General features: G+C 43.5%; 1 protein-coding gene across 1 annotated transcript in view; it reads right to left on the reverse strand.

The window, feature by feature from the left end:
* Positions 1-6,219: 6,219 nt before the first annotated feature.
* Positions 6,220-12,500, reverse strand: part of LOC114559687 (PR domain containing 11) — a 26,400-nt gene continuing 20,119 nt past the window's right edge. Inside the window, exons 8-10 of the mRNA XM_028584491.1 lie at positions 11,415-12,500; positions 8,004-8,432; positions 6,220-6,875 (exon numbers count right to left, since the gene is read on the reverse strand). The exon at positions 11,415-12,500 is cut by the window's right edge and continues 74 nt beyond it. Of these exons, the coding sequence (XP_028440292.1) occupies positions 6,303-6,875; positions 8,004-8,432; positions 11,415-12,500 (2,088 nt within the window). The 3' untranslated portion in view covers positions 6,220-6,302. The remainder of the gene's footprint in view (positions 6,876-8,003; positions 8,433-11,414) is intronic.

Here is a 12,500-nt window from a genome sequence, read left to right on the forward strand (position 1 = left end):
TTTCTAAGATTTTTTCCCAAAATTAGGCCCTATGTTCCCACATTTCTAAGATTTTTTCCCAAAATTAGGCCCTATGTTCCCACATTTCTAAGATTTTTTCAAAATTAGGCCCTATGTTCCCACATTTCTATGATTTTTTCAAAATTAGGCCCTTTGTTCCCACATTTCTAAGATTCATTTACAAAATTAGGACCTATGTTCCCACATTTCTAAGATTCATTTACAAAATTAGGACCTAAGTTCCCACATTTCTACAATTTTTTCAAAATTAGGTACTATGTTCCCACATTTCCAAGATTCTTTCCAAAATTAGGCCCTATGTTTCCATAGTTCCCACATTTCTAAGATTTATTTTCAAAAATAGGCCCTATGTTCCCACATTTCCAAGATTTGTTTCCAAAATTAGGCCCTATGTTCCCACATTTCTAAGATTTTTTCCAAAATTAGGCCCTATGTTTCCATAGTTCCCACATTTCTAAGATTTATTTTCAAAAATAGGCCCTATGTTCCCACATTTCCATGATTTGTTTCCAAAATTAGGCCCTATGTTCCCACATTTCTAAGATTTTTTCAAAATTAGGCCCTATGTTCCCACATTTCTAAGATTCATTTACAAAATTAGGACCTATGTTCCCACATTTCTAAGATTCATTTACAAAATTAGGACCTAAGTTCCCACATTTCTACAATTTTTTCAAAATTAGGTACTATGTTCCCACATTTCCAAGATTCTTTCCAAAAATAGGCCCTATGTTCCCACATTTCCAAGATTTGTTTCCAAAATTAGGCCCTATGTTCCCACATTTCTAAGATTCTTTTCCAAAATTAGGCCCTATGTTCCCACATTTCTTAGATTTTTTTTCTCCAAAATTAGGCCCTATGTTCCCACATTTCTTAGATTTCTTTTCCAAAATTAGGCCCTATGTTCCCACATTTCTAAGATTCTTTTCCAAAATTAGGACCTACGTTCCCACATTTCTTAGATTTGTTTTCTCCAAAATTAGGCTCTATGTTCCCCCATGTCCTTTTTCATAAATTTGCATCAGATTTGATCCCCCTTTCTCCCAATGTGGTAGCCAATTACACCCAACCTGTTATCCAGTATCAATGGACTACAGATGGAATGTAACCCTAACCCTAACATAGGGCCTAATTTTAAGAACAATCCTAGAAATGTGGGAACATAGGGCTTTGGGACCATAGGGCTGTGGGACCATAGGGCTGTGGGAACATAGAACTGTGGGACCATAGGGCTGTGGGACCATAGGGCTGTGGGAACATAGAACTGTGGGACCATAGGGCTGTGGGAACATAGGGCTGTGGGAACATAGGGCTGTGGGAACATAGAACTGTGGGACCATAGGGCTGTGGGAACATAGGGCTGTGGGAACATAGGGCTGTGGGACCATAGGGCTGTGGGAACATAGAACTGTGGGACCATAGGGCTGTGGGACCATAGGGCTGTGGGAACATAGAACTGTGGGACCATAGGGCTGTGGGAACATAGGGCTGTGGGAACATAGGGCTGTGGGAACATAGAACTGTGGGACCATAGGGCTGTGGGAACATAGGGCTGTGGGAACATAGAGCTGTGGGACCATAGAACTGTGGGACCATAGGGCTGTGGGAACATAGGGCTGTGGGAACATAGAACTGTGGGACCATGGAGCTGTGGGAACATAGGGCTGTGGGACCATAGGGCTGTGGGACCATAGAGCTGTGGGAACATAGGGCTGTGGGACCATAGGGCTGTGGGACCATAGAGCTGTGGGACCATAGAACTGTGGGACCATAGAACTGTGGGACCATGGAGCTGTGGGAACATAGGGCTGTGGGAACATAGGGCTGTGGGACCATAGGGCTATGGGAACATAGAGCTGTGGGACCATGGAGCTGTGGGACCATAGGGCTGTGGGAACATAGAGCTGTGGGAACATAGGGCTGTGGGAACATAGAGCTGTGGGAACATAGGGCTGTGGGACCATAGGGCTGTGGGAACATAGAGCTGTGGGAACATAGGGCTGTGGGACCATAGGGCTGTGGGAACATGGAGCTGTGGGAACATAGGGCTGTGGGAACATAGGGCTGTGGGAACATAGGCTGTGGGAACATAGAGCTGTGGGAACATAGGGCTGTGGGACCATAGGGCTGTGGGAACATAGAGCTGTGGGAACATAGGGCTGTGGGACCATAGGGCTGTGGGAACATGGAGCTGTGGGAACATAGGGCTGTGGGAACATAGAGCTGTGGGAACATAGGGCTGTGGGAACATAGGGCTGTGGACGGACTGGGACACAGCCGCACTAACGCATGTCTAAGATTATTTTTGGGTCATTTTTAGTCCTTTATTGACAGGACAGCTGAAGAAATGAAAGGGGAGAGAGAGGGGGGTGACATGCAGCAAAGGGGCTGCAGGTCGGAGTCGAACCCGGCCTGCTCCGTCGAGGAGCAAACCCTCTATATATGGGCGCCCGCTCTACCAACTGAGCTACCCGGGCACACCGCACTCACACCTGTAACAGCAAAACAATGACAGCTGCACACTAGCTCATAGCCATTTTGGGTCTCTTCTGTTGTTTTGCTTCTCTTTGTAGCCGGTGTACGTCTCTGTGGTTAATATGTGTCTCTTTGTTGTTTTGTGTCAGTCATTTTGCATCTCTGTGGGTGTCCTGTGTCTTTCTGTGGCTGTTTTGTGTCTCTTTTCAGTTCCTTTGTGTCCTGCTGTGGTTGTTTTTAGCCATTTTAAGTCTCTCTGTGGTGTTGTTTGTCACCCTTTTGCATCATTTTGTAGTCCTTGCACGTCTCCGTGGTCAGTTCTTGGGGTTAATATTGGTTTCTTTATTGTCCATAGGCAGGGACATTTGTGTTGCAAAACAAGCTCCAACAATAATAAAGACGACGACAACAACAACATGGCTTCCTGACTCTGTGCTTATCTTGTGGATGCTTGTGATTGTTTGCATCTTTCTGTGGTCGTCTTGTGTCTCGTTGTAGTTTTGTGTCAGTAAATAAAGTTTATTTATTCAGCACTTATCACAGACTCAGTCACTTAAGTCTTCTCCTAGGGTCAAAACGCCATGAAGGTCATTTCGTGTCATTTAGTAGTCAATAGTTCCTTTGCATATTGCTTGTTGTAGTCGTTTTGTCTCTTTGTGGTTGTTCTGCATCTTTCTGGTCTCTTTGTGAAAGTAAGTAAAGTTTACTTATATAGCACTTATCACAGACAGAGTCACATGTTCAGGTTAATACGGTATCAGAGCTGGTCTACAGAGAGCCTGTTCACTCCCTATTCAGCCCCACTGTACTGAATTTGGTTGCAGTTCCACTGGGGGTGATCGCAGGCTAGTGCAAAATGAATGGGAGTCTATGGAGCTAGATGGCTAAATTGGTCTCTTTCGCCTGACTGCCGTTGAGAAATCTCAGATTTGATTGTAGTTTTTGCAAGTTCAACATGGGTTATAGGTCAAAAGTTGAATGAAAGAGTACTTATGTCCTTTTGATTTCTTACAGGTTGAGTCGTTGTTGCCCATAACACGTTAGCATTCTGCTAATGGATGCTGATTGGTCAGTGAAGGACTGATTACGACCAGAGAGTGTATTTTCTTAGCCTCCCCTTTTGAATGCAACATTCAAATTACTAGACAAAAAATGATATCGTGAGAAAAGTGGATTTTGAGGGGTATAGCTCCACAGACCTCCATTCATTCTGCACTGGCCTGTGAGCGCCCTCTAGTGGAACCAGAGTGGAACTGCAACCAGTTCAGAAGCCAGAAGTATCCAGAGAGGAAGTTCTCCCCTTATTACTGTACGTACACACCGCGGCCGACTTGAGCTGCAAAGAAGCTCTGGCCGTCCTGTCGAAGACGCTTGTCAAAAAGTACGGGGAAGCTCTGACGTGGCAGCATTCGATGTTCGATCATGTTGAAAACACGATAGAAGAAACAGCACAAGCAGCCGCTGCAAGGCCAATACACTGACACTGGAAACCTTTTATAAATTATATATACAGTACAGGCCAAAAGTTTGGACACACCTTCTCATTCAATGCGTTTCCTTTTTATTTTCATGACTATTTACATTGTAGATTCTCACTGAAGGCATCAAAACTATGAATGAACACATATGGAATTATGTACTTAACAAAAAAGTGTGAAATAACTGAAATGTCTTATATTTTAGATTCTTCAAAGTAGCCACCCTTTGCTTTTTTATTAATAAGGGAAATAATTCCACTAATTAACCCTGACAAAGCACACCTGTGAAGGTAAAACCATTTCAGGTGACTACCTCATGAAGCTCATTGAGAGAACACCAAGGGTTTGCAGAGTTATCAAAAAAAGCAAAGGGTGGCTACTTTGAAGAATCTAAAATATAAGACATGTTTTCAGTTATTTCACACTTTTTTGTTAAGTTCATAATTCCATATGTGTTCATTCATAGTTTTGATGCCTTCAGTGAGAATCTACAATGTAAATAGTCATGAAAATAAAAAGGAAACACATTGAATGAGAAGGTGTGTCCAAACTTTTGGCCTGTAGTGTGCATCATCCTTGTGTTAACACAAGGGTTAAACTTTCGGATTGACGCCCAAAACGCGACACCGACAGATTTGCGGCTCCTTGCAGCTGAGAGAAGCTTCCGTTGAAAATGAACGACTTCCGGTAACTTTAGAAGCTCAAGTCCGTGGCGGTGTGTACGTACGGTTAGGCCGGTTACACACTGCAGGCGTGGCGGGAGCGTGGCGTTTCTGTTGCGTGTCAGCTGTGTGGATTTTGTCTGTCTTTACACACCAGAAACGTGTCTGACGCGGCGCTGCTGCTGCTAGCCCTGTCTGGACACATGGAAGTTTCCCATTGATAAAATGAAATACCATGTTAAACATGAATATATACTGATTTGATTTCAGCAAAGACAACGTCGGCAGTATTGACGGCAAAATATAGGCTCCAGAATATTTCGTTTTGTATTGACAGGTGCAATATTAGAAAATCAATTAGAAATAAATGACATTCATATAGGCCTATCTGCGTCTATATCAAAACCTCGAGGCTTTCAAACATCAACATGTCATTTGTTAATATGGATTTGTGTCTAAATGACATATGAATATATTTTCCTATTCTATTTTGCCTGGAAACGCTTCCAACACGCTGGCGTCTCGCGTGAAAAACAGGCGTCGGTTCTATTTCTAGCTGCACGCGTCTCACGCCGGCAGTGTGTAAGCTCTAACCTGTTACCATGGGAGCCGAAATACAAACAGACACGCCACGCGGCTGACACGCTCGCGTGACGCGGCCAGTGTGTAACCGGCCTTAGACATTCTCTGGCGGTATTAAAGGAACACGCCGACTTATTGGGAATTTATCTTATTCACTGTAACCCCCAGAGTTAGACTAGTCCATACATACCCTTCTCATCTCTTATTGGGACTTTATCTTATTCACTGTAACCCCCAGAGTTAGACTAGTCCATACGTACCCTTCTCATCTTCGTGCGTGCTGTAACGCTGTCTGACGGCTCCAGCATTAGCTTAGCTTAGCACAGATCCTGCAGGTAACTGGTTCCAACTAGCCTACTGCTCCAAATAAGTGACAAAATAACTCCAACATGTTCCTATTTCCATGTTGTGATTTATAGAGTCACAGCGTGTACAAAAAACAACGTAACATGAGACACAGCCGTCTTCTAACTGTAAACAAACCAGGAACTATATTCTCAGGCGGAAGAATATAGTACTTGGGCGGAGTGATATGCTCGCAGCAAGCCTGTCTGAGAATATAGTTCGGTTTGTTTACTGTTGAAGATATCTGTCAATCTCATGTTCGTTTTTTACCGCGCTGACTCTATAAATCACAACATGTAAATAGGAACATGTTGTGTGGTTGTCACTTATTCGGAGCAGTAGGCTAGTTGGAACCAGTTACCTGCAGGATCTGTGCTAAGCTAAGCTAATGCTGGAGCCGTCAGACAGCGTTAAAGCACGCACGGAGATGAGAAGGGTATGTATGGACTAGTCTAACTCTGGGGGTTACAGTGAATAAGATAAAGTCCCAATAAGAGATGAGAAGGGTATGTATGGACTAGTCTAACTCTGGGGGTTACAGTGAATAAGATAAAGTCCCAATAAGAGATGAGAAGGGTATGTATGGACTAGTCTAACTCTGGGGGTTACAGTGAATAAGATAAAGTCCCAATAAGACATGAGAAGGGTATGTACGGACTAGTCTAACTCTGGGGGTTACAGTGAATAAGATAAAGTCCCAATAACTCGGCGTGTGCCTTTAACGTAGCGTCTGCCTGTCTCAGACGTCGGGGTAGAACTCCGTGTTGACGTCCACGCTGTGCAGGACGGACTTCTGCTCCGCGGCCGACTTCCTGGTCAACACCTCGGCCGCCAGAGAGTAGCTGCCGCCGGACTTCTCCTCGAACCAGCTGTCCAGCGCTCGCTTCCCGTCGAAGCTGCCGATGGGCGGCCCGTTAACGGCCACGGCCAGCAGGTCGTTCATCTGCTCCAGGGTCAGCCGCGAGCGGTTGTTTCTGCGCATCTTGGTCAGAGCGCTGCGGCCTTTATCGCAGCAGGCCGTGGAGCTGGGCAGCACCCGCACGGCCTGCACCACGCGGTTCAGCAGCGGGAAACGCTGCTTGTACCTGCAGATGTGACCCACCACTTCTTTGAAACCGTTCATGCCGCAGAAGTCGGCTTTCAGATCCTTCCACTCCACGTTCAGGCTGCCCCTCGCCTCGGTGCGCGCCTGGGAACCCTCCGCACCGCCACACGGGACAGAATCCAGATGGTTGAATATCACCTGGATCTCTTCCTCGCCGTAGGCCTGCAGTTCCTCCCGGTTGGGCGGCCAGGCTGCCAGATCCAGGACCTTAAGATAAGATAAGATAAGAAGCTGTTATTATATTACAGTAGCTGTGTTTGAATCCGTTCCCTAACACAGAAATACCACTTGATGGCCGAGCACACAGCTGATGACCGAGCACACAGCTGATGGCCAAGCACACAGCTGATGGCCGAGCACACAGCTGATGGCCGAGCACACAGCTGATGGCCGAGCACACAGCTGATGGCCGAGCACACAGCTGATGACCGAGCACACAGCTGATGGCCGAGCACACAGCTGATGACCGAGCACACAGCTGATGGCCGAGCACACAGCTGATGGCCGAGCACAAAGCTGATGACCGAGCACACAGCTGATGACCGAGCACACAGCTGATGACCGAGCACTGAGTAATGTCCAGGATACTATGCATCCTAGAGATTGGCATGGGGTACTTTCCATAAAATCATCTCTCAATGCAAATCAGACCAGCTATTATACTAACTCAAATAAAACCATGCCAATCTCTAGGTATGGTGAAGGGTATGTGATGATGTGGGGGGGTATGGTGAAGGGTATGTGATGATGTGGGGGTATGGTGAAGGGCATGTGATGATGGGGGGGTATGGTGAAGGGTATGTGATGATGGGGGGGTATGGTGAAGGGCATGTGATGATGGGGGGGTATGGTGAAGGGCATGTGATGATGGGGGGGGCCAAGGGAACTTTATCAGGATGCATAGTATCCTGGATCCATGTAATAACTGGCCTTTATAATAAACATCTGCCTGCCTCTATGGTAATCTAACATAGGGGTTAGAACATTTATGTATTTATGAAACATTATTTATTCACAAAGAAAATTTGAGTCCTTAAAGGTTGGATTTTTACAAATCTTTTATAATTAGGGCATTAAGATTTATTCCTCTTTTTAGTCAACTTTAGCATGGGTTCATAAAATTATGAGTGCCACTGTGTGTATATATATATATATATATTAATGTATATATACACACATATACACACACATATATATAGATCACACTAGGGGCTCTGAGACGCCATAACAGTGTGAATAAGAGGTGTAAACATAGCCAAAGATATTCGTTTATAAACCAAAACGTAGAAATGTAAATGTAGCTTTGGTGTTTTTTCCGGGCGGATGGGTCCAGACCTTGCAGGCTTTGGCGAACGCGCGGCTCTGCAGGTCCAGCCGCTGAGACAGAATCCCCCGGCTCCGGTCGCAGATCTTCTCCCGGATCGACTGAAACTTGGACTCGGCGACGCGCAGGTTCTTCAGAGCGACGCCGTTGAAACTTTCCCGGAAGTTTTCCTCAAACTCCTGCAGGTATTCCCCGGGGCAGTCCGCCAGCTGGCCGATCTCCAGGATGGCGTACTGGATACGGGCTTCCACGGCCGACACCAGCAGGTGCTCACCCTGGAAGGTGAAGGCGAGCCGCGACAGGACAGCAATGATGTCCAGCAGGAAGTAGATGAGCTTCACCGACTGGTAGTCCAGCAGGAACTGGAGGAGGGAGAGGGCGATGGCTGCAGCATCGGCCCTCTGCGTCTGGCTGCTGATCTCCTTCAGATGAGACACTACCTGCACAGATTCAGAATAACTTTAGTTATATATAGAGCTGCACAGATTCAGAACAACTTTAGTTATATATAGTATAGAGCTGCACAGATTCAGAACAACTTTAGTTATATATAGAGCTGCACAGATTCAGAACAACTTTAGTTATATATAGAGCTGCACAGATTCAGAACAACTTTAGTTATATATAGTATAGAGCTGCACAGATTCAGGATAACTTTAGTTATATATAGAGCTGCACAGATTCAGAATAACTTTAGTTATATATAGAGCTGCACAGATTCAGAACAACTTTAGTTATATATAGTATAGAGCTGCACAGATTCAGAATAACTTTAGTTATATATAGAGCTGCACAGATTCAGAACAACTTTAGTTATATATAGAGCTGCACAGATTCAGAACAACTTTAGTTATATATAGAGCTGCACAGATTCAGAGTAACTTTAGTTATATATAGTATAGAGCTGCACAGATTCAGAATAACTTTAGTTATATATAGTATAAAGCTGCACAGATTCAGAATAACTTTAGTTATATATAGAGCTGCACAGATTCAGAATAACTTTAGTTATATATAGTATAGAGCTGCACAGATTCTGAGTAACTTTAGTTATATATAGTATAGAGCTGCACAGATTCAGAATAACTTTAGTTATATATAGAGCTGCACAGATTCAGAGTAACTTTAGTTATATATAGTATAGAGCTGCACAGATTCAGAATAACTTTAGTTATATATAGAGCTGCACAGATTCAGAACAACTTTAGTTATATATAGAGCTGCACAGATTCAGAACAACTTTAGTTATATATAGAGCTGCACAGATTCAGAACAACTTTAGTTATATATAGTATAGAGCTGCACAGATTCAGAACAACTTTAGTTATATATAGAGCTGCACAGATTCAGAACAACTTTAGTTATATATAGAGCTGCACAGATTCAGAACAACTTTAGTTATATATAGAGCTGCACAGATTCAGAACAACTTTAGTTATATATAGAGCTACAACAATTCAGAACAACTTTAGTTATATATAGAGCTGCACAGATTCAGAACAACTTTAGTTATATATAGAGCTACAACGATTCAGAACAACTTTAGTTATATATAGAGCTACAACGATTCAGAACAACTTTAGTTATATATAGAGCTGCACAGATTCAGGATAACTAAAGTTATATATAGAGCTGCATAGATTCAGAATAACTTTATTTATATATAGTATAGAGCTGCAAAAATTCAGAGTAACTAGTTATATATAGTATAGAGCTGCACAGATTCTGAGTAACTTTAGTTATATATAGTATAGAGCTGCACAGATTCAGAATAACTTTAGTTATATATAGTATAGAGCTGCACAGATTCTGAGTAACTTTAGTTATATATAGTATAGAGCTGCACAGATTCAGAATAACTTTAGTTATATATAGAGCTGCACAGATTCAGAGTAACTTTAGTTATATATAGTATAGAGCTGCACAGATTCAGAATAACTTTAGTTATATATAGAGCTGCACAGATTCAGAATAACTTTAGTTATATATAGTATAAAGCTGCACAGATTCAGAATAACTTTAGTTATATATAGAGCTGCACAGATTCAGAATAACTTTAGTTATATATAGTATAGAGCTGCACAGATTCAGAGTAACTAGTTATATATAGTATAGAGCTGCAAAGATTCAGAGTAACTTTAGTTATATATAGTATAGAGCTGCAAAGATTCAGAATAACTTTAGTTATATATACAGCTGCAACGATTCATAATAACTTTAGTTATATATAGAGCTGCACAGATTCAGAATAACTTTAGTTATATATAGTATAGAGCTGCACAGATTCTGAGTAACTTTAGTTATATATAGTATAGAGCTGCACAGATTCAGAATAACTTTAGTTATATATAGAGCTGCACAGATTCAGAGTAACTTTAGTTATATATAGTATAGAGCTGCACAGATTCAGAATAACTTTAGTTATATATATGTAACGGAGTAGAATATACTTGGTTTAATTATGGCAAAAGTGGGGCAACAATGCCACCTATTGGCACGGTGGTAGTTATGACATTGTGTTTACGGAACTACACAGAGTGATGCGGGAAGCGCAGTGGTAGGTCACGTTCTCCCGCATGGTCCGGGATAATTAATAATTTTGTGAGATTTCAAATGTTCATACTTTGTATTTTACCATGTAATGTACATATATTGACGTTAGCTAACTTTCTTGAGCCCAGACTATAAGCTATCTAACTTTAGTTATATATAGTATAGAGCTGCACAGATTCAGAATAACTTTAGTTATAATTAGTATAGAGCTGCAAAGATTCAGAGTAACTATAGTTATATATAGTATAGAGCTGCAAAGATTCATAATAACTTTAGTTATATATAGTATAGAGCTGCACAGATTCAGAATAACTTTAGTTATATATAGAGCTGCACAGATTCAGAGTAACTTTAGTTATATATAGTATAGAGCTGCAAAGATTCATAATAACTTAAGTTATATATAGTATAGAGCTGCAAAGATTCAGAGTAACTTTAGTTATATATAGTATAGAGCTGCACAGATTCAGAATAACTTTAGTTATATATAGAGCTGCACAGATTCAGAGTAACTTTAGTTATATATAGTATAGAGCTGCAAAGATTCATAATAACTTAAGTTATATATAGTATAGAGCTGCAAAGATTCAGAGTAACTTTAGTTATATATAGTATAGTATAGAGCTGCACAGATTCAGAATAACTTTAGTTATATACAGTATAGTATAGAGCTGCAAAGATTCAGAGTAACGTTAATTATATATAGAGCTACAACGATTCATAATAACTTTAGTTTATATATATATATATATAATATATATATATTATATATATATATATATATATATATATATATATATATACATATACACATATCATGTACGTTTATGACTGCCACAAGGCCTGGGTCAACATCTTACTCAGCTTACCTCCAGGTAATCTTTGATGAGCGCGTTCAGGACGTTTGGTTCCCCGATGATCCACCGAACGGCTCGGATGTCTCCGAGGAACTCCGTCTCCTCCGACAGCGTGGGCGCCGTGCATCGCAGCTCGGCCATCATGCGCGGCGAGTAGCGGTAGAAACTGAGCAGCTGCTTCAGGTTGTTCTCCAGATCCTCCAGGCAGGAGAGCTCCTTCCCGCTGATGGCGTCCAACACCTCCAGATGTGGCCGGTGGATCATCACGGGAAGGCACAGGATCCACGGGAAACTCTTCTGCACCGCGACGTACAGGCTCGCTCGCATCCCCGAAGACATGTTGGTGCCGTCCACGCCCAGACCGACCACCAGCAGGTCCTGGAACCGGAAGCCGAGGACACCAAAGGCTCGATCCAACGCCTGGAGATAGCCGTCCACGCTGGCCACGCTCAGCCTCTGCAGGGACAGGAACTCCGTGCTCGGGGAGCCCTCGTTGGTGATGAACTGGACGTACACCGCCACCATGTCTGAGAATAGATCGTCGTTCTGCGCGTCCATTATGACGCTCAGGAAGGGCGACAGCCGCATCTTCTCCGCGAGGTCTTCCTTCAAAGTGCGGGCGATGTGGTGCAGCAGGATCTGACAGTCTCCGTCGTTCATGTACTGGTCCACCACTTTGAGCTCGCAGCGCTTCAGAAGCTCGGCGAGCGAGCGCAGGTCGGAGAAGGGCCGACCCTCCGTGGCCAGGTGGTACGCGGCATTGAACAGCAGCAGCATGTTCTTGCACATCTCCTCCGTCTTCTCGGGATGCATGCGCAGCTTGTACAGCTGCAGGCACTTCTTGTGCAGGTTGCTCTGGCTGTGCAGCTTGATGGTGTGGATCTTGAACTGCTTGGAGCCGACGATGAAGGCCGAGGTGCGGGACGACTGGACCGTGTACTGGCGGCACACGTGGCACCACATCTCGTTGAGGGTGGGCGAGTAGCGCAGGAACCAGAACTTCTTCAGCCACTCCTGCTTGAAGCGGCGAATCCGCCGGCCGCCGGCCGACGAAAGCTTCAGCGAGTCCTCCGGAGAAATCACGAGATCCGCGGCGAT

Source organism: Perca flavescens, chromosome 8, assembly GCF_004354835.1.
Source record: "Perca flavescens isolate YP-PL-M2 chromosome 8, PFLA_1.0, whole genome shotgun sequence".
Classification (NCBI taxonomy): Eukaryota; Metazoa; Chordata; class Actinopteri; order Perciformes; family Percidae; genus Perca; species Perca flavescens.